This window comes from Amblyomma americanum, chromosome 11, assembly GCF_052857255.1.
Source record: "Amblyomma americanum isolate KBUSLIRL-KWMA chromosome 11, ASM5285725v1, whole genome shotgun sequence".
Taxonomy (NCBI): Eukaryota; Metazoa; Arthropoda; class Arachnida; order Ixodida; family Ixodidae; genus Amblyomma; species Amblyomma americanum.
In genome coordinates, this window is record NC_135507.1 from 4,075,978 (window position 1) to 4,103,686 (window position 27,709).

Genomic DNA, 27,709 nt, shown 5'->3' on the forward strand with positions numbered 1-27,709 from the left:
GAACTTGTGACGTCGTTCCAACTTGCGCTTATGGACCACCCTGATTGGTCGAGAGAGTTCTGTGACCTTGTGACGCCATCAGAACATGCTCGCCGTGCACTGGTTTGTGCGCAACGTGCCCACCGCTGCAGGCGGAAATTAACGAGTGGTCTAGAGAGGCCGCGTGGCTTTGTGACGTCATTTCAGCCTGCCCTCCAGATTGTGAGCAACCTACTTTTTCGATAGCAGCTTAGCGTTAGAGTTCCCATTGGAGAATATTTTAATCATCATCAGACTGAATAAGCCCACTGCAGGGCAAAGACCTCTCTCGTGGCTTTCCAATTGACCCTTCACTTTACCACCTGCGCCCACCGTAAGTCCGCAAACTTCTTAATCACACCCGCCCACCTAAATTTCTGCCGCCTTCTGCTGCGCTTGCTTTCTGTCGGAATCCACTCCGTTTCCCTTAAGGACCAGCTGTTATCTTGCCTTCGCATTACGTGCCCTGCCCAAGCTCATCTATTCACCCGCGTTTGCCTGCCCGCTTCCGGTCTCTTACCGCCCGGTGTTAAGGATATCAAGATAAGAAAAAAATCGCTCAAAATTTGATATATGCAAATGTCGGCCCCGTGACAGCACAGCGTATACTTGCCACCGCAGCTAGAAGTTCTAAGATGGCGGTTGATGGGCAAAGAAGCTGATGCAAAACACAAAGAAGTTGAACAGAAGTTGAGACAAATGTGAAATCTGATGCTATCGCATTCCACCCCCATGATTAACCAACTGGCCCAAACAAGTATTACTTCAAGATGGCTTAAGCCTCCCCACAGTTTTTATCCTCCTTACGTGATGGTCTCTGGACCTCGAAGGGTATAATCAATGATAATTGTTATATATCAAAATCTAATAGGTATATATTACCTGCGCCAGTATTGACAACACGTCGCATTCGTGCGAATTGCGAGTAATCGAGAAGCATCATAAAATGCTAAGAGGTAGGTAAACAGGTAGGGTTTGGGATGGAATATTGTATCAAGCAAACAATTCGGAAAAAGATATGACAAGATGCCAGTTGAAATTTGGTAAGTAGGCTTTGAAATTTTCGCAAGGGACTGGACACTTATCGAACTCCGCTTACAGCGGAACCACTGTAACCGGCATATGGGCACGACGCAGCTAATGGTGTGGAAAGTTAGTGTTTTACTACACACCATACTTTATCAAAGGTCTTCAAGATGTAGCCGCCGCGGTGGCTGAGTGGTTATGGCACTCGGCTGCCGGCCTGAAAGATGCGGGTTCGATCCCGGCCGCGGCAGTCGAAATTCGATGGAGGCGAAATTTTAGAGGCCCGTGTACTGTGCGATGTCGGTGCACGTTAAAGAACCCCAGGTGGTCGAAATTTCCGGAACCCTTCACTACGGCGTCTCTCATAGCCTGAGTTGCTTTGGGACGTTAAACCCCTATAAACCAAACCAACACCAAACTTCTAGATGCGGCAATATCCATGAAGTATTGAAAGGTCAGGGAACGATAGGAACTCACAACGATGAGATTCCGTGAATATGTGCTCGTTCAAGGAAGTATCGCTCTTAAGCCCTTGTGATGGCTCCCGTCATTTGTGTTAAACAATAAATCTCGCGGGACAGTTATCAATATGCTCGTTAGTGCTCCTCATATGCTTCCGCAAGGAGCATAGTTGTGTGACTGTTTTACACGCGCCCCTCGTAACGCTATTTTGCGGTGCGGTGTTAACATGATCCCGATGAAGTCAAATTTTCCAGATAGCTGCGGCACAGGAGACTTCACAGACGCAACACTGCTGCTCGCATGCGTCTGTCCTCCTGAGGTGCCAGTGGCAGGCACCTTGCGCTGTCTGCCCGTCTCCTCTCGTACTGGCGCTGTCAGTAGCTGAGGCGCCGATTCTGGCGGCGAGAGGCACGCATTAGCCCGGTAGCGACGATAGTAGACACTATGGTAAATAGAGAGTTATAGCACAGTGCGAGTGCTACCGTAATTCTCTTCCGCGGGGCACCACGGTGTACGCGCTCATTGGTCCCGACGCGACAAGCGCGCACGCAGCTGGCGGGCACGTGGCGCCATCTGGCGCCCCCAGGGCTTACTGCGCACGTGCAGTGGCATCTCGCGGAGGCGGATCATGGTAGCGTATCGCGTAGCGTATCAGTCCTAACCAGAGGAGGCTATGCTATAACTCTCTAATGTCCCTAGCATAACGTGCACACTGCTACCGCTACCGCGGAGCACATTGGACACAACAGTATTACAGGAGGCGAGGACGGCACCGAAATGCACTTTTTACTTTGATATAGCGACTGACGCTTTCCGCGTTGACGTGAATTCATGGCGACCGGGTTCATGACATCGTGCAGCAGAACACTGTGCAAATTACCGAAGATTTCAGGGCGATTCATCCCACGATCGACGTGTCCCGTTACAACAAAACCAGTTGTTGTTGGCGTCGTGGTACAAAAGATTGGAGAGCCGTGGAGATGGCAAGAATTAGAAAAGGAAAATGCGAGTTTGCTTCGGAGCCGTCTAAGTGAAGACATCTCACCTTTGTTCTGAAGGATTCCGCGTTGTCAAGAGTCACCGTAAAACCATGATTCTTATCGAATGCGAATACTGTGCTGTCATACGCAGCGTAGTAAAATGTCGACTTGTATGTGAGGGAACTGTTGTCGCAGACCTGGGAAAAAGCAGAAATTCTATTGGAGGGAAGCAAGTGGGCGCGAGGAAAAATATATATCTGAGGGGAGTTCTTATATGGGCGCATTTCAGCGTAAGCTCTAAAGGGAGTCATCTTTCTGTAAGGAGTTGAACGGGTGATGACGTTAGCGGTAAAAGTAAGGTGTTAATGACGCGATTGAGCGAGCCACACAAGTCATTGAAAATATATTGGTCACATGGTAGTAGTAAGTCACACGACCGGTTATTCTGAGCAGCCGGTTTTAGAACTAATTATATTGTCATAGTTCATGCTCACGTGATCAAGAGGTGATTTCATGCAAGTCACGTTATCTCCGCACAACGAGCCATTTAAAAATACGGGTCACATGATAAATATTTTCAGTCACCAAGGCTCTTACTGCGACTAACGCATCGCTTGACCAAAGGGTGATAAGTGTTGATGATCACTGAATGATGTCATTTTGTGTGAAAAAATGGAAGCTACGGAGAGATAGCAACTTAATTTTTTTTTGAGAATTCGAAATGCGAAGCTCTGTTATTTTGAAACATGGCTGTTCGCTACGGCAATATTGCGGAGGCTAGCAGATGGGAGCGGAGCCGAGCAGCCGCAAATAAAAAATGTCCTTGATCATCGTCATTTTCCAGAAGCGCTGGAGTGCACTGCTTGTTCAAGCTTGAAACTTCTTTTTTGGAGAGCTATGCGCGCGTTTGTGTCGTGTACTTCCAACGACCTGTTTTTGTGTCATCATTGCGACCTGTGATACTATGTCTATGCGTTTTTCTTACTGCGTCTGCTGCACATATTTTGATCCAAGGTACACTCCCGGTTATAAGGCACCTCCAGAGTTTTGTAACCTTTAAAAAAGTTTACCTTGATGCCCACGGATGTCGCCACAACCGGCGAACTTTTGTTATCTGGATCTATCAAACCGCAGATTTTCATGAAGAGGTAATCTACCGAAATGAAAAAAAAAAGTTTTCCGTGCTTTTCACAGTTGAGGCCGTAACTGTTTTTTATGGTCCATCAGGGCCAACTATGAAGGGTCACAGTGGAAACATGCTGGTAAAAAGCGTTCCACTGATGTAGACTTCTTTGGCCTCCCTTATGTTTTTGTCGAAATTTTTATATTACCTCCATTCCACTCTTTGCTCGGAACTTTCGTTCAGGGTATGCCACACTGCCTCAGTGCACTATATTTCGTATATTTTTAACCTTTCTCCATGGTGCGGTAAATTCACCGTACTTAACGTCAAACGCTCAAGATCACTGCAATTATTTTCGCTGAAATAGATGCTACAAGCATTTCGTATACGCAGCAAGCAAAAAGAGACTTGCCTCTTGCACAAACGCTTTCTGCGAGTAAACTCCTGTTTTGCAAAGGTTCCCTGGGCGGAACTTTCCTGCCTTGTCGAAATGAATATCCGGGTACTTTGGCTGGTACCAACGCCCTGCCATGGTGAATGACAGAGCGTACATGGTGTCGATGCCGTGCGTCTTTTGCAGATGCCTCACCGCTGCCATAGAATCCTGCTGTGAAAGCAAAGGATTGAATAAGCAGCACTATTTATTTGCTTAAAAAAGTACTTTATGAATTTTGGAACAAGTGAACTCCGCTGAACTGTTTCCCTTCCGGTAAAAGTGGCGCCTTCGAGAAAAGGAATGTACCGATGTAAAAGAATCCTATCGACGCAGGAACCAGAATGTCGAATAGAAGGGGTAAAATTACAGCGCAACCCTACTGAAAATTGTGTACAGGTTTGAACGGGTCAGCAAATAGGATTATGGCACATTTGGTTTGGCTTTATAGGATGGACGTCCCAAAGCGGCTCAGTCTATGAGGGACGCCGTAGTGGAGGGCTCCGGATAATTCGACCACATGGGGTTCTTAACGGGCACTAACAATGCAAAGTACACGGAATTTTCACATTTTTCCTCCATCGAACTGCTATCGTAGTGGGCGGGTTCGAACCCACGACTTGCATGCACTGTGATGTAAGTGCACGGTAATTAACCACGGGTAATGGTAGTTATACAGAGCCCTCCACTAAGGAGTCACTCAAAGGCTGAATCGCTTTGGAAGCTTCATCCTATAATGTTAAACGAAATGTGCCATAATCCTATTTGTCTCCTATTCAAACCTGTACATATTTTTCAACAAGGAAACCTTCCCAAGCCGCTGGCAGTTCTGGCAATGTTCAGAGAGAAGGGCAACCACATATTCTAGACAGTTTCAGCTTTTCTTCTGATGAACAGCAAAAACGTGTCTGGTGTAAACCTATGAAAGGGTGCGCGTTGAAGAAAGCTTTTCCGATCATTAATTAGCTTATTTGAAAGTAAAAACGGTGTAAGATGTCCTCCAGAACACAGCCTTTTAGGGAATGTGTATACTCTTTGCAACGAAGGCATATTCCCACCTCAAAGCATAGTAACCTTATAGAGTTAGCAACGGAAGAATCCAAGAAGGATTCGGACCTCCAGAGGACGTGATGTTAGCAAGCAGAGTTCATTGAAACGTAGGTTAAAATCTTCTAAAATGCTAGAACATCGAAAGTTTTGAAGACAGAATTTGTTTCCGTTGCCAAGCATAAGTATTCCGTATTTTACTGATGGAAATCTACCCCAGGGCTTGTGCAGAATACCCTTCCCCTAAAGGAGCGTACGCAAGAGGACAGCTTAATGCCCTTTTCTGCCCATATCGGCTAATTCATATTTAGACGGAATACCCTCAGAACAATCAGGGCTGTAGTATATCATAATAATATGTAGGGATTCCCAGTTAATCAAAGATCATATGTCACAGGGACAAGTTAGCCAAAGAGCGTCACGGTCAATCTTTTTGCTCGACACGAGGTAACTATGTGAAGGTGATGAGGGACTACACACAGAAACTGGTACACAGGTCCAGCGATCCAATAACTATTTTATACAAGATGTAAAGAATAAATGGGGAAGTGCTTGCCCAGACACCTCATTCCGCACCCCTGCTTCCGCTAGCATGAGTAGATGAAGCTCACAGATGGAGCACGCAGACAAGGAATAACACGAGACAGGTGCTATTTGCAACTGTTTATTGAATTTAGGACCGGCTTACTGTGTAGCCAAAAGGAAGGCGTGGTGGAAGGGGAGACAAAAACTATACAACAAAGAGGTAAATGACGCGCGCGAGGACAAGGATACTACAATGGAGGGTACAAAAGTGACTCAACTATTTTGAAAATTATCTAGAAACATTTTCATCCTCGTGAATGACAAGTGATGGAGCGCTAACACAGGAATTCCCGCTTCCGCTAAGAAGCCTGAAACACTGGGCACGGGTAAGCGACTAGTCATGCCCTCACAAGCGACGGACACTCTGATTGTTAGAAGTTAAAGGCTTCGCCTGAGGACTAAAAGGAGAGAACACGACTAAACCTTGAAGAGATATCTCCTGTTCTCTTTTAGTGCGTAGTGATCTAGAACTCACCAGGGTATGCACGTAGCTCGCGTTTTCATATTTCCTGCCCTTAGTAGCCTTTAAGGTTGGTCCTAGTATGAAGCAGTCAGTGATGTTGTTGTCGCGGTGAGATAAGTGTCCCAGAATCACCAGTCCTCCCGGAATGAATGTGGTCCTGCAAGTACGTTATTAATATTGAATACCAAACAGCAGGAAAGCTTTCGCTAGACGCTCCTTACGACCCACTACATGCAGATACAGACAGAGACACAGACACAAACTCCAGAGAGAATTTGGAAACACGCCAGACAAAACCGTTTGAAACATGCGCGGGCGTTTAAGGCACGCTTGCCTGTAAAATAAAATGTTCTGAGAAATAATAAACGAAACAACACCGAGCCGACGGTCATCTGTGCCGACGCACTGCTTGGAATCAGATGAAATCGAAACATTGAACGCTCACTTTATGTATTCCGCCACTTGATCACAGGTCGTTTGAGGCCGGCAGTAAAGTCCGATGACCATGCTGGAAGCATTCGTGCTTTCCGCAACCGCGATCTCTTCCAACTCCTGCGAGACGTTGTGTTATAATCGCGAAGCTCTGCAGTGCACGTTGGCCACAACGGAGACGCACACCAGCAACACCCAAGAGCAAGCAGCATGTTTTCGTAGCCTGACACAGTGATTTTTGTATTCCGTTCAACCTTAACATTCCCAAGCTACAGAGTAGAGCTCTCCCATGCGTAAAATGAAGATTTAACTTCAAAATGTGAAGAACTCAGTTGTGATAAACCAATATCAAAACTTGTATGTTTCCTGTCCGCCTTCTACACTGCAACGAAGACTACAGCTGCGTGTCAGCATGAGGGTGGTGCTGTTGAGGCTATTCGAGAATGGCGGCTACTGAGTCATTTAGTTCAAATAATTTCCGGGAGGAAGGGAAACATTCGACGTAAGCTTAAAATTATACGACTCTAAACAGTGGACAAAGACGCGAGTAAAACATGTATATTTAAACATGCAAATCGTGCACACTGCAGACGCGCACAAGAAAACCACCAGAAGAAAATTCTGAGTGTGGAGTACCTCTGCACTCTCCCATTGCATAAATACCTCACAAAGCAACTACTGCTCTGGACGCATGCATCTTTGTTTTGCTTGTCGCAATTCTTACTGTACAAGCCTGTACAAAATCAAGTGGTCATGAAAAAAAAGAAACGAAGACGGGACAAAAACACCGTAAAATTAATTCATTCGGCTGAAATATTTAAGAGTGGATCTTTTTCGAACTAAAAAACCGTACTATTAGATTCATTGCTTAAGCGCACAGATTCGTCGGTTCAGACAGCGAACCTTGAGTACAGTGAGGGCCGACTTGACCACCGCTGGGTTGCTCTTCACGATTAGCTCGTGGATGTTGAGAAAGCCCCAGCCGTAGATGTTGTGCTGCCAGTGGTCCCTGTAGTGCTTCTTGCCATCGACCGACCGGATCTCGTTGGTGAAACCATCGACTGCCCTGCGTGGAGTGAGACGGGAATATTTACATTGGGACGGAGGTGACTAGAGCCATTTCTCGAATGACTCTTGCGGCATCACCCAGCCTTGACCTTTGCAGCGGCCCGAAAGTAGAAAAGCTAGCTCTGCGCAGCAATACTGCAGTAACAGAAATCAAAAGCGCACAAATAGGTAAAGAAATAAATTGGTGGCAATGACAGTCTAGCTGAGGTCAAGAAGAGAGAGAGCAAGAAAGGACAGGGCATAGTGTGCGAAGAGGAGACCACCGTTGGCACTTTGGTAAATGTAGTGAACTCGGAGAAGGTAAACGCATTCGAAGCGACAGAGATTAAGGAGGACACATGAAGTGGAAAGGTTTGCGAAGACAGTTTGGAAGCAGGTAGTGCAGGTCAGGATAAAACGTAGCTAGCTAGAATGCGGTTAGGAATAGGAATTGGTATTTCCTAATCGATTAGGAATTCGATTAGAATAGCCCGCCTGATACAAAGCGGGCCTGGGTTTGATCCCGATTTCTAGCTAATTTCTTTTAAAGAGTTACTTGTATATTCTGAAATAAACCCATTATAGAAACCTCCTTGCGAATTTTAGCTTCATTTGAACGCTCCTCAAATTCAGTAACTTCATTCGAAATTGTGGGGATTTTTTCCGACTGATGCAGGACGATGAAGGGCCGTTGGCAACGAAGGGTCGCTGGATCGACACCCTAGTGAACGCGTTGTGGTGTGTATGAATTTGTCACTTGTGTTTGAGATTTGTACTGATGTTACACTAATTAAAAACATAAAACAAATATAGATATGCTAATTAGTCTTAGAAATTGCGCAGAATGAAAAGACAGTGTAACGAAAGAAAAAATAAAGAGAAAGCAGGAGAAGGCGCCATCCACTTTACATTTAAGGCGGAGCTAAAGTGTCCTCTTGATTTTTGTTTATTCCTTTGCATAAACTACCACGCGGCGTGGTGACAGAAATGAAGGCTGGCGCCCCCGCAGAAATTTTTGTCCAGAACACTAGTTCATATTTTTTTTCTCGGGAGAGCTTCATTTCTCGAGATAATAAAGGTCATCCATAAGCCGGTAGGACGGGATGCCTTACGGCGCGTGCACAGAGAACCCGAAGCGGACAGTGGGGCTCTGCCTGGCTGTGTCGAAGAAGGGCTTGAGGTAGTCGTTGGTGAATGTCCCCATGAAGGTGTCCTCGGGCCGTAAGTAGAGCGAATCGTAGAAGATGTAGTTGCAGACTTCTCCCGGGGGCATCACGAGACCAACGTGAAGGTAGCTCACTGTGCACACGGTGGTGAAGCGATGCAGACCCGGCCCTGTTGCGGGCAGAAGCAAGAGGGAATATACTTTGTGAGGTGCTTGGGGCATGCGTACAAAGCGGTTTAAATAATTTTGTCAGGTGAACTCGGCGCACTGTCTTCACTGCGCTGACTTCTCTCCTAACAGCATTTAACAGCCGCCCTTCGTTTAGCCTCGGCTATCCAACTTACACCGTCGGAAGCGCCTACAATACACTCCCAATTTCGCCTTGACTACACGTTGAAGGAGGTAACTCGCTGGCGTGCTGGGCCCACTTGAGCCTTCTTGAGGACGTGGTCTTTCTAACAGGTGTGTAAGGAAACTTAAACATGTTGGAAACTCCCAGCAAGCAATTGCGTAATTTAGTATCCACCAGGAAGACCTCCGCCGCTCATGCTTTTATCATTAATCTCATTTTTGTGCGCTCGTTCTGTAATGAGGCTCTGCTGATTGGCGCGATGCGAGATGGTGTTGTCGCGTTGAAGAGAACAAGGGGACTAAGTTCTGCTTCTGCTTTAGACGTTCCTTTTCTGAAACTGTTCGTCTCTCTCCTTTATCAGAGTACTGTAAGAGTGAATTACAGATGAAAATTTCTTTAATTACCCGATTTTGGAACAGATCAGCTCTCCTGACAGAGTGACTCAGTCATTTATGATAGAACACTTTATACTGTGCTCTTCCTGACTAAATGAGGCGTTTTTTGCGACATAGATTTTATTGGCAACTTTGAGAATCATACATGGTGGCGAGTGATATCGTGCGTAGTAATTAGTGGCGCAGACGATATGTGCAGTTCTTTTTCATTCGGCTACTGATCTAGAGTACCCGGGTTCGAACCCGACCGTGGCGGCAGCGTTTCAATAAGATCCTTAGGTGGTCGAAATTATTCCGGAGCCCTCCACTATGGCACCTCTTTATTCCTATCTTCATTCACTCCCTCCTTTACCCCGTTCTCTTACGACACTGGTCAGGTGTCCGCCGAGATGAGACAGATACTGCGCCCTTTCCTTTCCCCAAAATCCGATTTTCAGTTTTCATTACGACACCGGTACTCTAGTCATGCTTGCTCGTCCCTACTGCTGATGCATTAATTTGTCTCCTCGTTAGGCCTAAAACACCGAGCTTTTGAAAGAGGCGCCATGTCATTGATACCTCAATGTATAGCTGTACAATTTACCAGAACGTGTTGAAGGCTTTCTACACTGTTCCAACGTGCTACACAATTACCGTTTCCCTGATGCTTACTTATTTATTTTCTCCTTTTAATGCATCCTGATCTAGCCTCAAACGGAAGCCACTGCCTCTGGAATTATAATGCAGCTCTTCCTTCCAGATTTAGCTCTTACGGTTTCCTAATTCACGCAGGGATTCTCTTCTTTCCATTTAACGTGTCCATTTAGCAGTCGCCTTCCAATGAACTGCTTTTCTATGCTCACGGCAAATTCGCTGTCCCCATTGTCACCTTTGTGTACCATGACGTAAGCTTTCTATTCCTTTTCCTCCACCGTGTGACCTCGACGTGTCGAGGTCAGGGGTCTAGAGTTCGACACCGTAACTGTACCACATATGGTCATGCACGGCTAACGTGATTGGGTTGAAGGTCGTTCAAGATCATTCTCTGACCTACGCGACGACTGCTTCACCTATAGTGAAGGATTCGCGTCAAAAACTGGCAAGCCCTTTCCGGCAACTTTTTGAAACTCTTGCTCCCACGTGGCTATGACGTGGTATCACATGGTCTTAAAGCACCCCCATCGGATGTCATCACGTGGTTTCACATCACCCCATCGGATATTCTTAAGGTCAAAGGTCAACTCAAGGCCAAAGGTCAACCAGAGGTCATGTGTCGAGGTCAAGGGTCTAGGTTTCGACACCATAGCTTCCCGAGTTTGAAGTGATGACCAACACTTATCCTCCTCGTTAGAGTTGCTTTGTAGGAGATCTGATTTGTACGAGAACTGATGGGAGATCTTAGTAGGAGATCTGATTTCAGGTAGCGTACCGCGTTCGCGAATGTAAGTTTCGGAACTATTAGAGTCATTCCCCGTTAATAAAAATGTTACTATGGCCGACTCAATTTATGAACCGTGTTTCTGACACCAAAGTTTTGTCATTTATTTTCGCCTCGTTAATATGGATACTCGCAGTCCAGGCAATGGGCAGCGCGCAGAAATGCAGAGATATTAGGATTCTAGTATTCTCCTAGCGTTGGAGGGCCCCGAAACACTTTCTGGAGAGAGCACACGAACTCGGTCAGTCACTACATTTGTGTTGTCAAGAAACCTCCGTCAAATGTTACACTTGCACACACAGCAGAGAGCGCATAATCGTGTTCGAAAAAGTTGGCAGTCACTTAACTTGGCTAACCCTGGAATTCAGCGAAAAGCAAGGACGCTTGCCAAGAGTCTTAGGCTCGTCCATGACAGCTCCGCTACACGCTCGCGACAGCTGTTCTATATATACACACACGCCCATGTGGCTATGACGTAGTACCAGATGGTCTTACAACACCACCATCGGATGTCATCACGTGGCTTCACATCACACAATCAGATATTCTTAAGGTCAAAGGTCAACTCAAGGTCATAGGTCAACCAGAGGTCATGTGCAGATGTCAGGGGTCTAGGGTTCGACACCATAACTGTACCACATATGGTCATGCACGGCTAACGTTATTGGGCTGAAGGTTGTTCAAGGTCATTCGCTGACCTACGTGACGACTGCTTTACCTATAGTGAAGGTTTTCGCGTCAAAAACTGGCAAGCACTTTCCGGCAACTTTTTGAAACTCTAGCTCCCTTCCGTGCCGCGCATTTGCCTACGTCGGTTAAGGGATGGCTATAGATTAGGCTCTTTCAGACGTCACGCAGCTACCATGGTCCGCGGCGGGTGAACGGCGTCGCGCCAGTTGGTCAGGAACCTCCGCCCCCTGGGGAATTCATGCGCGCGTCAGCGCTGGCACTGGCAGAGGACCGTCAGTGTGCAAAAAGTGACCAGAGGAGAGGGAAAGGCCCGTAGATGCTAAAATTAAACTTTTGACTATAGATAAATCAGCGTTTAAGAAATGCCCTGAATGAAAACTTATTCTTGGAGGATATACGTCAAGCGGCGACTTTAACATCCCAGGCACAGCGCAAGTTTATTGAGTGCTCCGTTCAAGGGCCATCTAATACGAACAGCGATTACAAAAAAAATCTGCTCTGCCCTAACCGGATGCATACTTCCCACTATTTTGAGTGCTGGACACCAGCGAAACAAAGGAAGAAAGTGTGAAAGCTACAATGACTCCTCTGCTTTGAGCATCCATGCTGTCCAATGTCCCGGTTCGAACCCGACCGCGGCGGCTGCGTTTTTATGGAGGGAAAACGCCAAGGCGCCCGTGTGCTGTGTGATGTCAGTGCACGTTAAAGATCCCCAGGTGGTCGAAATTATTCCGGAGCCCTCCACTACGGCACCTATTCTTCCTTTCTTCTTTCACTCCCTCCTTTATCTCTTCCCTAACGGCGCGGTTCAGGTGTCCAACGATATATGAGACAGATACTGCGCCATTTTCCTTTCCCCCAAAACCAATTATTATTATTATTATTATTATTATTATTATTATTATTATTATATTATTATTATTATTATTATTATTATTATTATTATTATTATTATTATTATTATTATTATTATTATTATTATTATTATTATTATTATTATTATTATTATTCCAATGTCGCGGTGCCGATCGAGGCGCGTCAACATTTGTCGCACTTCGTGAATCGCACTGAAGGAAATTCTTGTTGTACAGCTGTAGTTTGCGTCACGTTGAAAGCCGCCTTCTGCGGCTTTCAGCCGACTTATAAATTATGTACTGTATTGGTTCGTGGTATATGAGCAACAGTAAAAGCAGATACTCTATAATGCCTAGAGGCGGCGTCAAGCAATGGTAATTAAGATAATGCCAGGATAGCCCGCTTGGTACGCCCAAGTTGAGCGCTGGGCGAGTATACATGTTCAAGAGAAAAAAAAAAACTACAGTAAAAGGACGCATGAAGAGGAGAAGGCTCACACAGAAGAGAGAGAGAGTTGTAAGTCCAGCGTCAGTCTGTGTGTGTCTCCTCTTGGTCCTGCATCCTTTTTCGATGTTTTTTTTTGTCTTGAAGGTATCTAATTACAACTTCACTGCCAATTACAAAGGAGCAGACCTTAAACGAGAGTGTTTTTTTTTCTTAATGCATATTTCTCATTTTTTACAATTTGATCGGAGAAACCGCTTCATGGACCATTTTGCTCGGGATCCGAGGTATACATGTTAACGAAGCACGACTGTAAACCGTCCCTCACTCCTTGTATTAGTTGTTATTGGTTGTATCCCCATAGTGTTGCACGTTTCAATAGAGCCACGTTCCTTTTTCCTTTCGTCCTGGGATGTTCCTCATGAGGTGGTGTTTGATCTGTCAATACACCCTAGATATTTGTACTTTGCTACGCGCGGTATTTCGCACCCGTGGATTGATGCTGTTTCCAACGCCACCTTGTCCAGATATGCCATATTGAGAATAGCGCCTAACGACCTTCTTACTGTGATTCTGATGTACCAATCCTACTTGAGCCACTTGACGGCGGAAGGCGTCACTCATGGCATGGAAAATTCTCACAGTGGCCCTCATAAATAACCAAATAGTTGGCAACCACATTGAGTCTTTGCGGCATCCTTAAGCACAAGAGAGTTCAACGAACTACACATGCACGCAGACGAAATCCTTGAAATTTTATATCTGAAACAAGTGATTCGTGCATGTTCACTTTCTAAAAAACGGCTATCTAAAGGAGATGGACGCCGAGGCACAGGTTTCGAACAGTTTGTTGCTTTCTCGTGCAGCTCATTGACGAATATAGGATGGCCTATTTGTTGACCATTACTGTGCGAAGTCATGTACAAAAGTTTTCGAGATGTGGATTCGTAAGAAAAATTGTTTCCGCATAGTGAGATAAACCAGGTCAATGAAAACAAAATACGCTTAAGCGGGCATGTGTGCTCCAGCTGCTGAAAAAAATGAAAATCGAATGGCTCGCGAGGCTGAGAGAGAATTTTTTTCGCGCGACCGCATCCCCTGAACTTTCTCCATGATTGTACTTGTATAAAATCACATTTTCTGCATTGTTCACATCCAACGTTGGTGACACATTGACCTAAACGTGCACATAGCGCGTGGCTCTCAGTCGACCGTTGGGATATTAGGTTTACACAAGATGATATTGGCGCGTGCTCCAGGGGCGGTGCTATTTTCTAGCCCTGGCGGTGCTATTTTCTTGTTCACTTCAGGCTGTATTCATGTTGTTACCGTAACTGTTGTGTCTTAACTCGCGTACATGTCTCTACAATAATTACAGGGCTGAATACAAATACCGCGGCGTTTCGTGTGTACGCTGTCCAGCCCACACCTAATCCCATTGTGCTTGAATGAAGATAGGGCTTCTTTTCCTCTTTCTTGCTGGCCTAAATGTGGCTCAGTGTATCTTCCACCTTACGACGTGTTGTGCAATTCCTGCCGTATAAAGCATTTGAGTGAAGAAAATGTAGGATGCCAGTTCTCACGCTTTGGAGTAGTCATTTCAGCCGATGTGGTGGTCTCTGGCGTAGTTTCTGACGAGGGTGCTGTCTCCGCCTCAGTCGTGGTCATAGGCTCCGTCGCATCCGTAGACATTGCCGAAGTCACTGTAGTTGTCTCTTCCGTGGAAGATGCCTTCGTATCCGCAGACGTGACCGCAGTCAGAGTCACTGTCTCTTCCGAGGAGGATACCGTCACTGTTTGCTGGCTCGTGCCAGGAGGAGACTGCGTTTCTGGCGGCTGGATGGAAGGTGCCATCGACGTCTCAGAGGTGGCCTGAAATTAGCACAAAACTGAGGACACTATTCGTTGTGCTACTGCATAAAGGAGATGATTACACATGAAATTGGCACCATGTTCCACAAAGTGTGTGACATTTTGAAACGTTGCCACATGGCGGGCGCTCTTCTCGACCTGAATATGTCCGAAGGCGGACCCTCCGAAAACACTTCAACCGAGAAAATCCCGCCTAGAGTTTCAATCAAGTAAACTGAAAACTGAATTAGAATAATGGAGCAACGGCTTATTAGCGTCCACCCCAGTGCAGCCATATTTCCCCCAAGGAAAAAGATGAAGCATTTACCGGAACTTAGCAATTAAAGAAAAATTCATCCTGGTTCAGAGATTGAAGTCAGGAACCCACTAGGGGCAGTCGCTCTGCCAGCTTTTGAGAGTAAATTATATTGTGTAAATTTTCTCATAACCTTGAAACCATCACTTACCAAGTGTAGACGATATCAGATCTAGTGACCTTTTTTATCAGACAAATTGGAATTAAGTGAGGGTGAATGGATTCTGCGGCGGTTGAGAAAAGATAAGGTGAAAAGATGATGATGATGATGATGATGATTAGGAGTTGTGTCTGAGGAATAACACAGAGAGGCATCATTTCTGGAACAATTCGTCGAGCCAGAAAGCAACAGCTAGCATTGAAATTTTGCGTGTTTAGAAGCTGTAGCATATTGCTCTTTGTGGAGGACAGAACTTAAGAATTACAGTATATTGCTGTGCGACCACAGTTTAAAACTTGGTTACAGAGTTTTATTTGATTGCCAAGCCAAGAAGTGCACCGAAAGCAATCTCATAACATTCGGCAGTAAGAAGGAACGAACATTCGTGCTTACAGTTGTGGCCTGTTTTAATTACTTAAACTTCAGAACGCCAACCTGAGTTTCTGAGAACATGCATGGACATATCACGGAGCCACCGGCGTCATTTTTGGGTTTGCACTAGTAGATATCAAACGAAGACACTCCTGAGACATGGCCACCGACATAGGGACGGCGCAGCTAAGGACACTACTAGGGATGTCTAAAGCAAAGCTATGTACAGACACGTGAGAAAAAAAACAGCACATATTTTCGAGACAGGGGTGCACAGACGGCCGAACTAAACTAGCTCTCATTAAGTCCGTGTCAACTGTGAAGGAAAGTATGATATGCGTGTGGCTTCGCACCTTATTCGAATTTGAGATGCAACACTGAGAAAAGTAAAACTCATCGCGAAAGAGGGACTTGGTCACGGGTATTTCGCCCATGAAATATGCTCACCCATTTCAACTAAAGCACACTGAACAGCTTAATATATCGTACGACCAACATTCCGCCAATTAACATAATATATTCGCAATCTGAACTGGGACCAGGCAAATCTGAAGCATGTTTAGTGCCGTATTTTTGCAATTCTTTCTTTCAAACTTCCTTGAGCGAGGACGCGTAGGTATAAAGCTACCTTTTCTTACTTTTTTACTGACACATTAGCACACTTCGTAAGGTGATTTTCATCTTATAACTCAGCAACTCTTACCATTTGATACGGCTTTCAGTGGAACCGCATGCACAAGTCGGTATCCTTAACTCGTTTAAGAAGGTTATCCTCGCGATGGCGAAGAAATCAACGTGTAGCTCTGACTCGACCAATAGCATTAGTTGACCTAAGTGGACGCCGTGCAAACATTCAGATTCATATGTATCGGTACATTCATTACTGGGTACCAACAGCAAAAAGACCACTCCCTCTCGAAACCATGCTTTTATAAGCTATAAAAGGCCGAAATTAAAATGCAGCTGTCGCCACCGCCGTCCGTCTGTAGATGCAAACCTCAATGCAAACCTCTGTAGATGCAAATCTCTTTAATCTCTGAGGCTAGGCACTATGCTGTTCACTTGCAAGCAGTGATACGGGGTTCTCTTCGTTGCTGTCATAACGCTTTCTAATAGCATGGCGGGTAGTGCTTCAATTCTAAATGCAACTCTATCACGAGTAAAGGCGTCCACTAATGCCGACCGAACTTGAACATAGATAGAAAGGGCCATTTTTTTTCTCTGAAGAAAGCTGTATATAGATATTCTCAGTGTTTTTTTCACTTGCCGATGTACTCTGAAATTAATATTTGGCGCGTTCAGCGTCAGTTAACTTGGCAGTTGTCTCACTGGATGAAATAGTACAAATTAAGTGCCGCATCCTTGTTGTAGCCCCTGTATTTTGTCGCTGACTACAAGAAATGCTCAACACAACAGCGCTGCGCTTCGTTTGCACATGCGAGCAAGCGCAGCAAAAGAAGACTTCAGAGAACAAGAAACAGTGGGCTGTCTCCCAATGGTCAGGGTCTCTAAACAGTTCCTACACTCAAACGTGAATTACTCTACACAAGTGTACAAGGCAGTAAAGATTCCTTTAGCGCCCTCCCTGGTAGGGGTAGGGTATGCTGCCCAATCCTTGAGGTAAATTGGCTTCACCAAAAATAATATATACAGTTGGCAACGAAAACATATTCTCTCTTCAAAACATGCAAAGTTCCAGCAGTTACGAAGATTTTAACTGAGGTTGCAATCTCCTCTGTTCGCTGACATCATGCGCTCCGGCGCCCCGTTTAAAAGCCCTTTCTATTTATTGCCGTCTGCATCAAGTTACTATGCTTTTTGGTTGGAGTATGCCTCCGTTGCAAAGAGTAAGCATTCCACATATTTAGTGATCGAAATCGGCACCGCGACCTTGCAAGCATACACTGACCCTTAAAAGGAATGCGCCGGAAGGCGTCTTACTCCCTCCTTCTACTCACCTTTAGGCTTTTAGTGTGCGAGAAGAACATTAATACAGCCGCACTTATTGTGAATTAAGAGGCGGCATTTGGCGATTGAATGCATGGCGATTGAATGCACACTTGTTGCCCCCAAGGCGGCCAAGTACACGCACGATTAAGCTCATTTGAGTGCGACAGCACAAGTAATGCATCGTTCATTGTGACCTGCAACACGCGGGCGTAGACAGTAATGCGATTTTCGCTTTACTGCACTTGAATGTGCAGTAATGCACGCAACTGAAATTCTTAGCCCATAGACTGGCGGCTGCACGTATGACCCGTATTCACCGCCAAACTACCGCTGCTTCGTTAAGGCAGCCGAGACCACGTGTTTAGTGTTGTAGGTAATACTTAGTGCAAGTGTACATTTCATTCTAAACGGGGATATCTGGGTTTAAGGCAGCCACACCTTTCAGGGTACAGCGACATGAGCAGGAAATTTTGCCCATTGGTTGTTGGTATAGGAGCCGGAACTTGCCTGCACTGTCGGCGTCCCGTCCGCAGGGTTCACGAATCCGGGTCCGGGTTTTGGGGCGTATGTTCTTTCGCGGTCTTCCGTTACTTCATCGTCCTCCTCTTCTGTTACGGGCGACGTGTTAGAGGTTTCAATGAGTAGTCTCGCATGACCATCTCCGACAAACATTAACAAGCTATCGAGCTTCCTTCCGTGTTGGACACGCGTACGGCTCCTTTTGCGCAGCCTTCAGCTATCAAGGTTCCTCGAGCTTCAAGGTAACTGCAGTGCTCACTTTTGTTGGAGTTTCAATAGTGCCAATGTTGCTACAAGATTAACCTTCAGAAAACCATAGCAAATGCAACAGTCTGTATAGCTCACAATCGACGTAAGTGGGCACGATGTCGACACACGTTGCTTAAACTCGGATCTCGAATGGACGGAAGACCAGTAATGAAAATGTCGAAATTAAATATTCTGCTTGGCGCTACGCCTGCGGCATTTTGCACTTACCATCAGGTGGTGAACTAATCCGTTCAATGTGGGCGCATTTTGATAAAAGCGAAATTGAAGGCAGGCCCTGCATTGAGGTGGTGCTATACCTTAAAGAACCGACTGTTTCCTTTTCTGTGCGCCCTGTTGTTTGAATGCATAAAGTAGACGGGTGCTCTGTTTATCCAATGTAAACTGTGTCAGTAAACTACGCTGGAAACTCACAACTACTGCTCTCAACTACTGTCCTCATATCTTCCCGTGCAAGTAGCGAGACATGTTTTATGAGAACAAGAGGGGTAGCGAGAGATGAAGAAGCAGGCCTCTCACCGCTTGTGAGAACGCTAGTGCCGGCGAAGAGTCCAGCGATTAGGGCGGAGAGCAAGAATAGGCAGCAGATACTGCCAACGATAGAGAAGAAGCGGTTCTTCTCCCTGAACAGAACCAAATGCAGGATAAAGGTCACACACTAGCATGTAGAAACCAGTGAGCTGCTCGTCTGCAGCAAGTGCCTCGGCCAAGAGTCCATGACTGCGCTAGATACGGCATGTTTTGAAGAAACACCTTCACAGCAGAATTTTCAAAGAAATAAACGCCACTTTTGTCTGACTTTAAATTTTTATGGCTGTAATAGGGAAAGTTCACTTGCTACGAACTTCGTATTCAACGAATGCAATGCGTGTAACCATCAGCTTCTACATAGCATTATCAGCGGTGCAGCGCATCAGAACACAGCGAATACGTGCTGACTTGTAGGCTGGGAAACTAATATTGAATAGTAAACTTCTAAATATTAATGTTAGTGTCTTTATTAATTCAAAGGCGTGTAGCCCACGGTAAGTAACATGTATATCAGCTTTTAGAGTTTTGAAAACGCAGTTACCCTTGGCAATGTGGCCCAACAAGTTTTAGCTATTGTGATGTGTAATGTGCACTGGAGTGGTTGCTTTACCTGCAACCCTTCCGAAAGCGGATGCTACTTCGGTGCGATATAGGCAGAATCTGTTGGGCAACAGGGTCGACGGTAAGCGCGTTTTCGAAATTCTAAAAAGTTAATATGGGTGTTTGTTACTGTGGGCCACACGCCTCAAAATATGTAAGCAGTCTAACAGTATTACTCGAAATGTTTAGCTTATTACATATTCGTTAACCAGACTTCTAGTTAGCATGTCTGCAGATGCACTACACTGCCGACAATGTTATGCCGAAAACGTTTCTCTACCTCAGAAAGCCTATTTTTTTTAAATTTCCGAACATCTGAGGCGAAAAACAACGTATGTTACTCTGGGACAATTCTTCTGCGAGGTTCTCACATCATCCCAGAAAATAAATGCCGTGATGTGCAAAGAGGGTTGTAGTTCTGAGTCTTGAGAAAAAGCTGCATTTTTCACTGTTGTAGTAATCTTTAAACTTGCAGATTTCATTACGCAGTTCCACAGAAACAGCACATTCGGCATACCAAGACATCCTCGCCTTGATTTTCTTCTGGTTGTGTGCATATTTTGCCATCAGACGACGCTGATACAGTATTTACAACTTCAAAATAATTTGGCTCGCTCTTATCAATCCTTTCAGCGCTGAAAAACTTCAGATGTTGAAAACAGCGTTCGAATGAAATAATCAGTGTCACCTCAGGTTTGCAATATTCATCAGTAGCGAAGCACAAAATGGCAAACAGCGCAAAAAGGAGGAAAGTCAATCACAATATTCAAAATACAACAGAAGCCACCACAGTAGAGGCAGACTATTGAAGCCTGAACTCGCTCTCACTGCAGCTGTGGAAAATGCTTCGAACTTTGATTTCCAGTCATGCTGTGTATTTTATTTCATTGACTTCATTTTATTTTTAATTTCCAGAGATGTACTTCAAATATCAAGCTTAGATATCATTTACACATGGGATATAAATCTTAAAGGACGGAGGGATCACGTAATGATGTCTTCTGCCTTTCTTTCCTGGTTTCTAACGCCTTTAAACTCGGCTAAGAAAGCTTAAGTTGAATGGAATTCCACTTACCTTTCCTCTTCTGTGGGCAGGAAAAAAACACGAAGAAAAGAAATAGCATGATAAGAAGTAAAATTCAAATAACGGCATAATTTGAAAGACCAATGAATTTGAAAACTTCATTGCGCTTAGGTACCGAGCGAGCAGCAACTGTTGCAGCAAGGCGCCCGACTGTACCATTATACAGCGTGTGGTGAGTATGCCGGTGCTCGTCTCCTTGTAGAGTGGCCAGCCATTTCGCTTTGAATGATCATCAGCTCTCCCAGTTAACATTTGAATGCAAGTGGAATCTTCGTACACCTGCTAAAAGTCGGCAGACTAGTAAAGGCGAATGTCGAAGTTCAGCTGTCCATGCACTACAAACGACACGTGCAAGATGTCCGTTCCGCGAACTGTCATGATGTCTTCTCTTTTTTTTCTGCTTGTTTCTTTGTTTCACACTTGCCATAAACATAGATTGTCGGTGCTTTTGTGGACTAAGTGTCATCGCCCAGTTTTCTTTCCTTTTCTTTTCTCTTTTTATTGTCCTTTGCTGCCCTATAAGAAATACGCAGACGCTGCTGGGGCCATAGCGAGTGGCAACAGAAACAGCACATTCGGCATCTAAACACTGATAAAAATACCAAAGAACATAAGTCAATGAAAATATAAACTAACTAAAAACTTACGAATCAAAGAAGAACGTGTAAAACTTATGCACAAAATACAGCAATGTTAAATTAATGTACAAAATGACCCTACAAATATCACATCGCACAGATCTATAAGAATGCGTAATATCGCTTCACTAGATCACGAAATATCATATATAATCAAGAAATTTAACATCACATTAAATACGGGTATATGTATGCGGGGTTACGTGAAGCTAATATAAAACGAACGACATGAAGTTACACAGTGAAGTGCAGGTGTGAACTCAAAGTACTTCATTCCCTTCAAGGTAGTGATTTTTTATTTGGAAAAGCTTTTGGCACGTTTTTTTAGGTCAAACGGCAGACGGTTACACATTTTTCTGCCAGTAAACTCAAGCACCAGAGTATAGACATATCGAGGGGAGGATTGTTGCTTGCTATTTTGTGTATAGATTCATCAAGTGTTTTTCTCACGAAACAGATCAACAGGTAACAAGCCTAGTTTAGCAAACAGTGGCTTGCTAGTTGCGACGATGTTTTCGAAGCGCACAGGTTCGCGCAAAGAGAGCAAGAAATGCCGCTAGCTCAGGATTCACCACTCTCCTGCCATCTCCATCACCATCACCTGGACCCAAACAAACTGGCGCTCGGTGAACGCTAGTGCTTTCGTGATCACCGAGCTCCGTATAGGCGTAAGGAAACACAAACAAACGCCTGTTTCTAGTCAGTGTAGTAACTGGGTCACTTTGATTTGCTCACAGCTTCAAGAGCCACTGCAGAAAGCCAGCGTCATGCCAACTTTATTAGCCACCGCTCAAGCCCTGCTATCGCCGTCTGTTTGATAGGCATCTAGATTACAGTTACCTTACCTGTTTTCTGCATTTATTTTTTCTTTTAAATAGCGCCCTACAGAATGGTGAAAGTTTTTTTAAATTTTAAATAAATTCTTTATTTCACTCATGAAGTGAGGGAGTGCGGGAAAAAAAGCTGAAAATTCAGCTTGACTAGTTCCCAGCTCCCCAGATTACAAAAAATTCAAGAAACAAAAGCAATAGCATTTCCGGCTTATTTTTCATGTTGCAACAAATAGATGAAATCCTTGGAGAGCTTCTATACTATGACGCCTACTATTGTTCCCACCTGCATTCGCACACCATATCGGGTGTTTCTTCTGAGATGTTCTGTCATTAAAAAGAATGGTTTTCGAGTGAAAAAAGCGCTTTTTCCGGCAATAGCATTGCCAGCGGTGTAGCGCATCAGAATACAGCTAATTGATAGGTTGGTTAACTAATATTGAATGTTTAATTCTTCACCTATCACTGCTAACCGCCTTATTTATCGAGAGGCGTCTAGTCCACTCTGAGTAATATCCATAACAGTTTTTAGAATTTCGAATGCGCACTTACCCGTCGCGCTGTGAGGCAATATATTTTGGCTATTTAGATGATTTACGTGTAATGAAGGGATTGCTTTACCTGTAAGTTACTCGAAAGCGCATGTATTTTGGTGCGATGTAGACAAAATTTGTTTCCTGTTTTGACTTTTGACGTTTTCCTCTTTTGACTTTTCCAACTGAATAAACACCGGCATAACCTCAAAGACGCAAACACACTTTGCTACAGACGAAAATACTATATAGGTTTTTTATCGTGTTCCAAAAAAGGTAGTGTGTGTTCCGCAAGTGTGTGGTCAAACTTTCAAGTTTTGGCCAGTGGGCGAGTAAAAGGAACTTAGAGGAAGAGTTTAAGTGAGGCTCTAAGGACACTCAGTGCATTTAAACTAGTGCGGAGATTTTTTCTACCGGAAACCATTTAAAAAGCACCGCAGCGTTGTTATCCCTAAGTTGCAGTATTCACGGGAAAATGAAAAAGCCGATGATAGTGCAAATAATATTAAGGAGCGAAAGTGCTGCACAAAAACAGCCAAGGGCTGTCAGGGCTAACCAGCATTACTGCCGCGGTCTTCTCCTTCGCATAAACCGATCGACATTCTGATTTTCTTGTAACTTATTCCATGCTGCATGGAAAACATATACGCAGAAGGAGTACTGTGGCCATTGACCTTCTAGATTTTCAGGGGCTAATTGTTTAAATGACTCACGGAAGACAAACTAATGGCTTGTATACAAGTAAAGAAAATCTGCTGATACAGTATGTATTATTCGCTCACGTCGGCCAAAATTGCATTCTTGTACCGTGCCTGTCGCGGATACTCTGAATGTGCGCAACGAGTCACGGAAGCAATGAAAATGAAGCAGGGGGTAGAATTCTAACGTGCATCAGTGTGTGCGCACTTGGCATCATTGTATTTAATATCGAATAATTTCTCTCTTCCCGCTTTATGTGCAAGAAAACAATCAAAATTTCAAACAAGCAAACCGTCATTACCATAATTCTGACTGCGCCCATTGCAAAGCAAAGGCCTCTCCCATGTCTCATTAACCCTGTCCTATGCCAGCTGCGGCCGCCGTATCCCAACAAACGCGGGTTAATTACGTCCTAGTCGAAATCAACAGGAATAAATGGGCTTGGGAAGGGCATGTAATGCGAAGGCAAGATAACCGCTGGTCCTTAAGAGTAACGGAGTAGATTCCAAGAGAAGGCAAGCGTAGTAGGGGGCGGCAAAAAGTTAGGTGAGCGGATGATATTAAGAAGTTTGCGGGCATATGGTGGCAATAAAACCAGTACTGTTTAATTAATACTTGCCATTTTGTTGCTCAGCTGGAACAGAAAGCCCAGCAGTTTGATAAGTGCACAATGCCTTAAAGTACTCCACAGTTTTGTGATTTTTGTGAAAATTTTTCTTCGGGTTTCACAAAATTACGTTGTTAATTTAAAAACCCAGTTTGCGTTATATAAGATGGGCATAAAGATCGTGCGGAATTGGAGCGTAAATGGCGCAACTTGCACTAAATACAAAAAAGAACTGTTTGAGCAATCATTGCGTTTTGTCTGCTGAACAAAAGGGCGTAAGCGGTAAACCCTGGCGGATGCCCCGTATTGCTGAATTTGTTTCAATCGTCTAATCTTCTGCTGCGCATTCGCAGTAACGAAATATAGGAGATTGACCCTACGACTACTAATCAGTGCAAGCGCTCTGGCCTGTATTTTGTAGTACTTGTCTGAAATATTTTCACATGAGAATACAAAATTTTACCGGACAGTACTTACGTCCCACTGAGAGATCCACTGTCGATAAAGAATTAAAATGTCAGAAACAGCGAATGAGCAGAGACCAGTGCTGTTCTTATGTAACAAAGCGAAACATTCGCTGGTGTAGCAACCATAGATATCAGAAATGCTTTGGTACTCGCTTTTCGTGCGCTAACAAGAATCTGACAGCGTATCCTGGCCGTGAAGATCGAGCCAAATGTTAATCACACTTGTGTTATTCAGGAGACAAGGATAACGAAATTCAGGGGCCCCTTCCGACAAAGGCCTACTATGAAAGAATCCAACAAGCGCTGCAACTAATGAAAGCATAAGGGAATGTCTTGTTCTTACAAAGTGATTTTGCTGAAAGTGGGAGGAACTACCAGCGTAATCATTTTATGTGCAAGATAGTTTTACGCGATGTAGAAGAATAGATAACTACATGCAGCCGGTTGGATCTAAGCCCATGACTTTCGCTTTCGCGAACGGTTATCTATTAAGGGATCTACGATTGCAGCTGGAATCTACTCTTGAGTGCGTGTTGCATGCAGTTTGGTCGTCAATATGTTGACCATGGAATCCTCCTGACAGTGGTTACATGGCTTTTTCATATGTGTGTCGTAACGAGCCGTTCACAGACTCAATAGCTGGATACTATGTGTGCCAGAATGGTCGGGGAGAGGGGGGAGGGGTAGTGGAGGTGGTGAATTGGTGGAATCTTTCGTAACAAGCAAAACAAAAACACCCGAAAGAAAAAGCGGGAGAACAACCGCCGCAGCTCTGTTGGTTGCGCATGATATGCGACATGCGAATGTCGTGAGTTCGAATCCCAGCGGTGGAATGTGATTCACTTATTTTCTGTTGTTACGGATCGGGTAGCATAACCAGTTGTTGTGATGCAGGGTAGCGTGGTTGGGCCGGATAACGGATGAGGAAAGATGGAATCTGACATTTGGGACAACAAAAACACACAGGGTTACTGGCGCTTTGAAGAAACTTTTTTACATATTGTACAAAAGAGCAAACAGTCAATAATAAAAGTTAATATTGTCGAGTGACTGGATGAGCCTGGTCGCCAGGGCCCAGAGCGTTTATTCCCACCCAGGACACTCGTTAAATACAGTAAGGGTCCACCCCTTCAAACAAGCGGTGGCCAATTCAACACGAGGCACAGATCGGAAGAGTGAGACAGAAAAAAGAACGCGGAGGCACTCATTGGTATAGGTGAGGAGGATTCGGTGGTCCGCTGCTACTTCGCCCCAGGCTGCATGTGTCCATCTAAACACAGATGCGGCGCCGCGGCCACAACCTCCGCGGGCTCTCTCCGGTCCGGACAGCTCTTGTCAGACACGGTTAATTACTAGAAGTCACCGTTCCCCTCTTCCCTCCGTCGTCTTGTCCATCTTCGGACGCGTCTCGCGGCGAACCAGACAAAGGAAAGGCCATCTCCCCCCCCCCCCCCCCCTTCCTGAAGAGCGCGGGAAAGATTCAGCAGGGAGGTTCCCAGAGACAACCCAATTTTTTTCGTGGGGTCAACGAGGGGTCAAACGACCTGTCGAAATTGGCGCTACCGTGGTCATCCCGGTCGATGGAATCTTCGCCTTAATCCTCTTCGGCTGGTGTGCATCCCGTTCATAACACTCTATAGTGGACGTTCCGGAGCCTGATTGCACATCTAATTTTTCCCCCTTTCATCAACACCGCCGTATAAAAAACACATTCCCGTACACTCCTTTTCTTTGGCTTGATTTACTGTTGGCGTCTTCCCTACTGCAATTGTCACCCTGATGACCATAATGTTAAGCTCTTCAGTAGCGGCGGAGGTGGTCGTTGAAGCAAATTATGGTTTTTACGGATTGCCCCTCTACAATGTACTGCCGGGGATAAAAGATTCCAGGACGAGTAAACGGCAACCAAAGGCCATACCGTCGCTATGCGCCAGTAGTTTGGCACTTACGGACATTTAAGTTTGAATTAGCTTCTCTTCAACGTGCTAGTGAGATTAGCAGATCGTCGGTAAACATTCTAACATTACGCCTACATTGCTATTCCCGCAGTGTGGAGACTTGTTTTTCCGATAGTAAATTATTATATATTTTAGTTTAAACCCGAATGCAAGGGCTGGTAGGAGGTTCTGTATTAGAAATCTGCATTGCGTTTGACCCACGAGGCGTTGCCTAATTGATACAGGCCCCAACGGTACATCTGTACAGCCTTTGTCAAAAGCATAGCGCACCCAAGCCTTCATTGATGGCGATGATATGTGATTCCTTATGCGGTTGCAGTGTTCCAAATCCCTCGAAGGTGAAACGAATTGTTCTCCTCACCTTTCCAAACCATGGAACTTCGATATATGTTACAAGGGCTACGCTACGCTCCTCAGAAGCCAACTTCTTGGGCTCTGAACTTTTGATCAATACTGGTGTTGCAGATTCGGTCTAATAAATGATTGCTTGCTCAGAAAAGTGCAAAAAAAAAAGGCAAACTGATTTTTATGTGATAAAGAGTACTCATTAAGGTTCGGCGGCTCTGTGCTCAAATAATTCTAACGACTAAACCTGTAAACTGCTCATTATAATGATTAAAACACAGGAATTTTTTCACGGGAATAACGCATCCAGCAGGTCAACATCACATACGATGACACCTGGCAGCAAAAAATTGTTTAGAATAGCATGAAGTTTTATTTTGGTTTGATGACTGAGCTTTAGTCATCCCACTTGCTGCTAGTAGTTCAGCACTCACAGGAAAATAAACCTACCCAAAATGTTGTGAGCCAGACGTTACGTCCATTCTGATCCGTTCTGGCTAATATTGTTCTATTACGTCGTGTGTAGCGCTTGTAATAGATTAGATTTTTTTCCAACGGGTAATGAAACATTTAATTATGCATTCATTGTTTCGACTGATTAGTCTAGCGTCCATCGCACGGCATGATATCATGCAAGAATGAACTTATTGTTAGCCAGCCGAAGAGATATCTTCATTTCAAATTTGCTTTCTCTCCAGATTTGTCGACGACATTGTCCTTTCCTCCACCGACCCTCAGTTCATCGTCGCCTATCATTCCCAAACGAGGTTATCGAACGTCTCAGCCAAACCACGACATATGCTCTCATTGTATGCTTCGTCGGATTATCGGGAATGGAAGATGCCTGTTGTAAAGCAGAAGTTTTAGCAAGTTGCTGGATATTTTTTCTGGTGGACACAGGGGCGCAACAAAAACACACGGACATAGAAGTAGACAGGGACGAGCGCTTACTATCAACAGGCTTTATTTGACGTAGACCGTTAATATACTTTCGCCTACCCAAGCGCCACTGTGCGAATCACAAGCACGTGGGTAACAGAAAACACCA

At 44.8% G+C, this 27,709-nt stretch overlaps 1 protein-coding gene across 1 annotated transcript; it reads right to left on the reverse strand.

Annotated features, from left to right (window-relative positions):
• Positions 1-3,674: 3,674 nt before the first annotated feature.
• On the reverse strand, positions 3,675-14,797 carry LOC144110762 (uncharacterized). The gene is made up of 7 exons (XM_077643839.1): positions 14,518-14,797; positions 8,729-8,951; positions 7,473-7,635; positions 6,583-6,689; positions 6,150-6,294; positions 4,022-4,216; positions 3,675-3,719 (listed from the first exon to the last, which is right to left on the reverse strand). The coding sequence occupies exons 1-7, from the start codon at positions 14,786-14,788 to the stop codon at positions 3,675-3,677; spliced, it is 1,149 nt and encodes a 382-aa protein (XP_077499965.1). The 5' UTR covers positions 14,789-14,797.
• Positions 14,798-27,709: the final 12,912 nt, after the last annotated feature.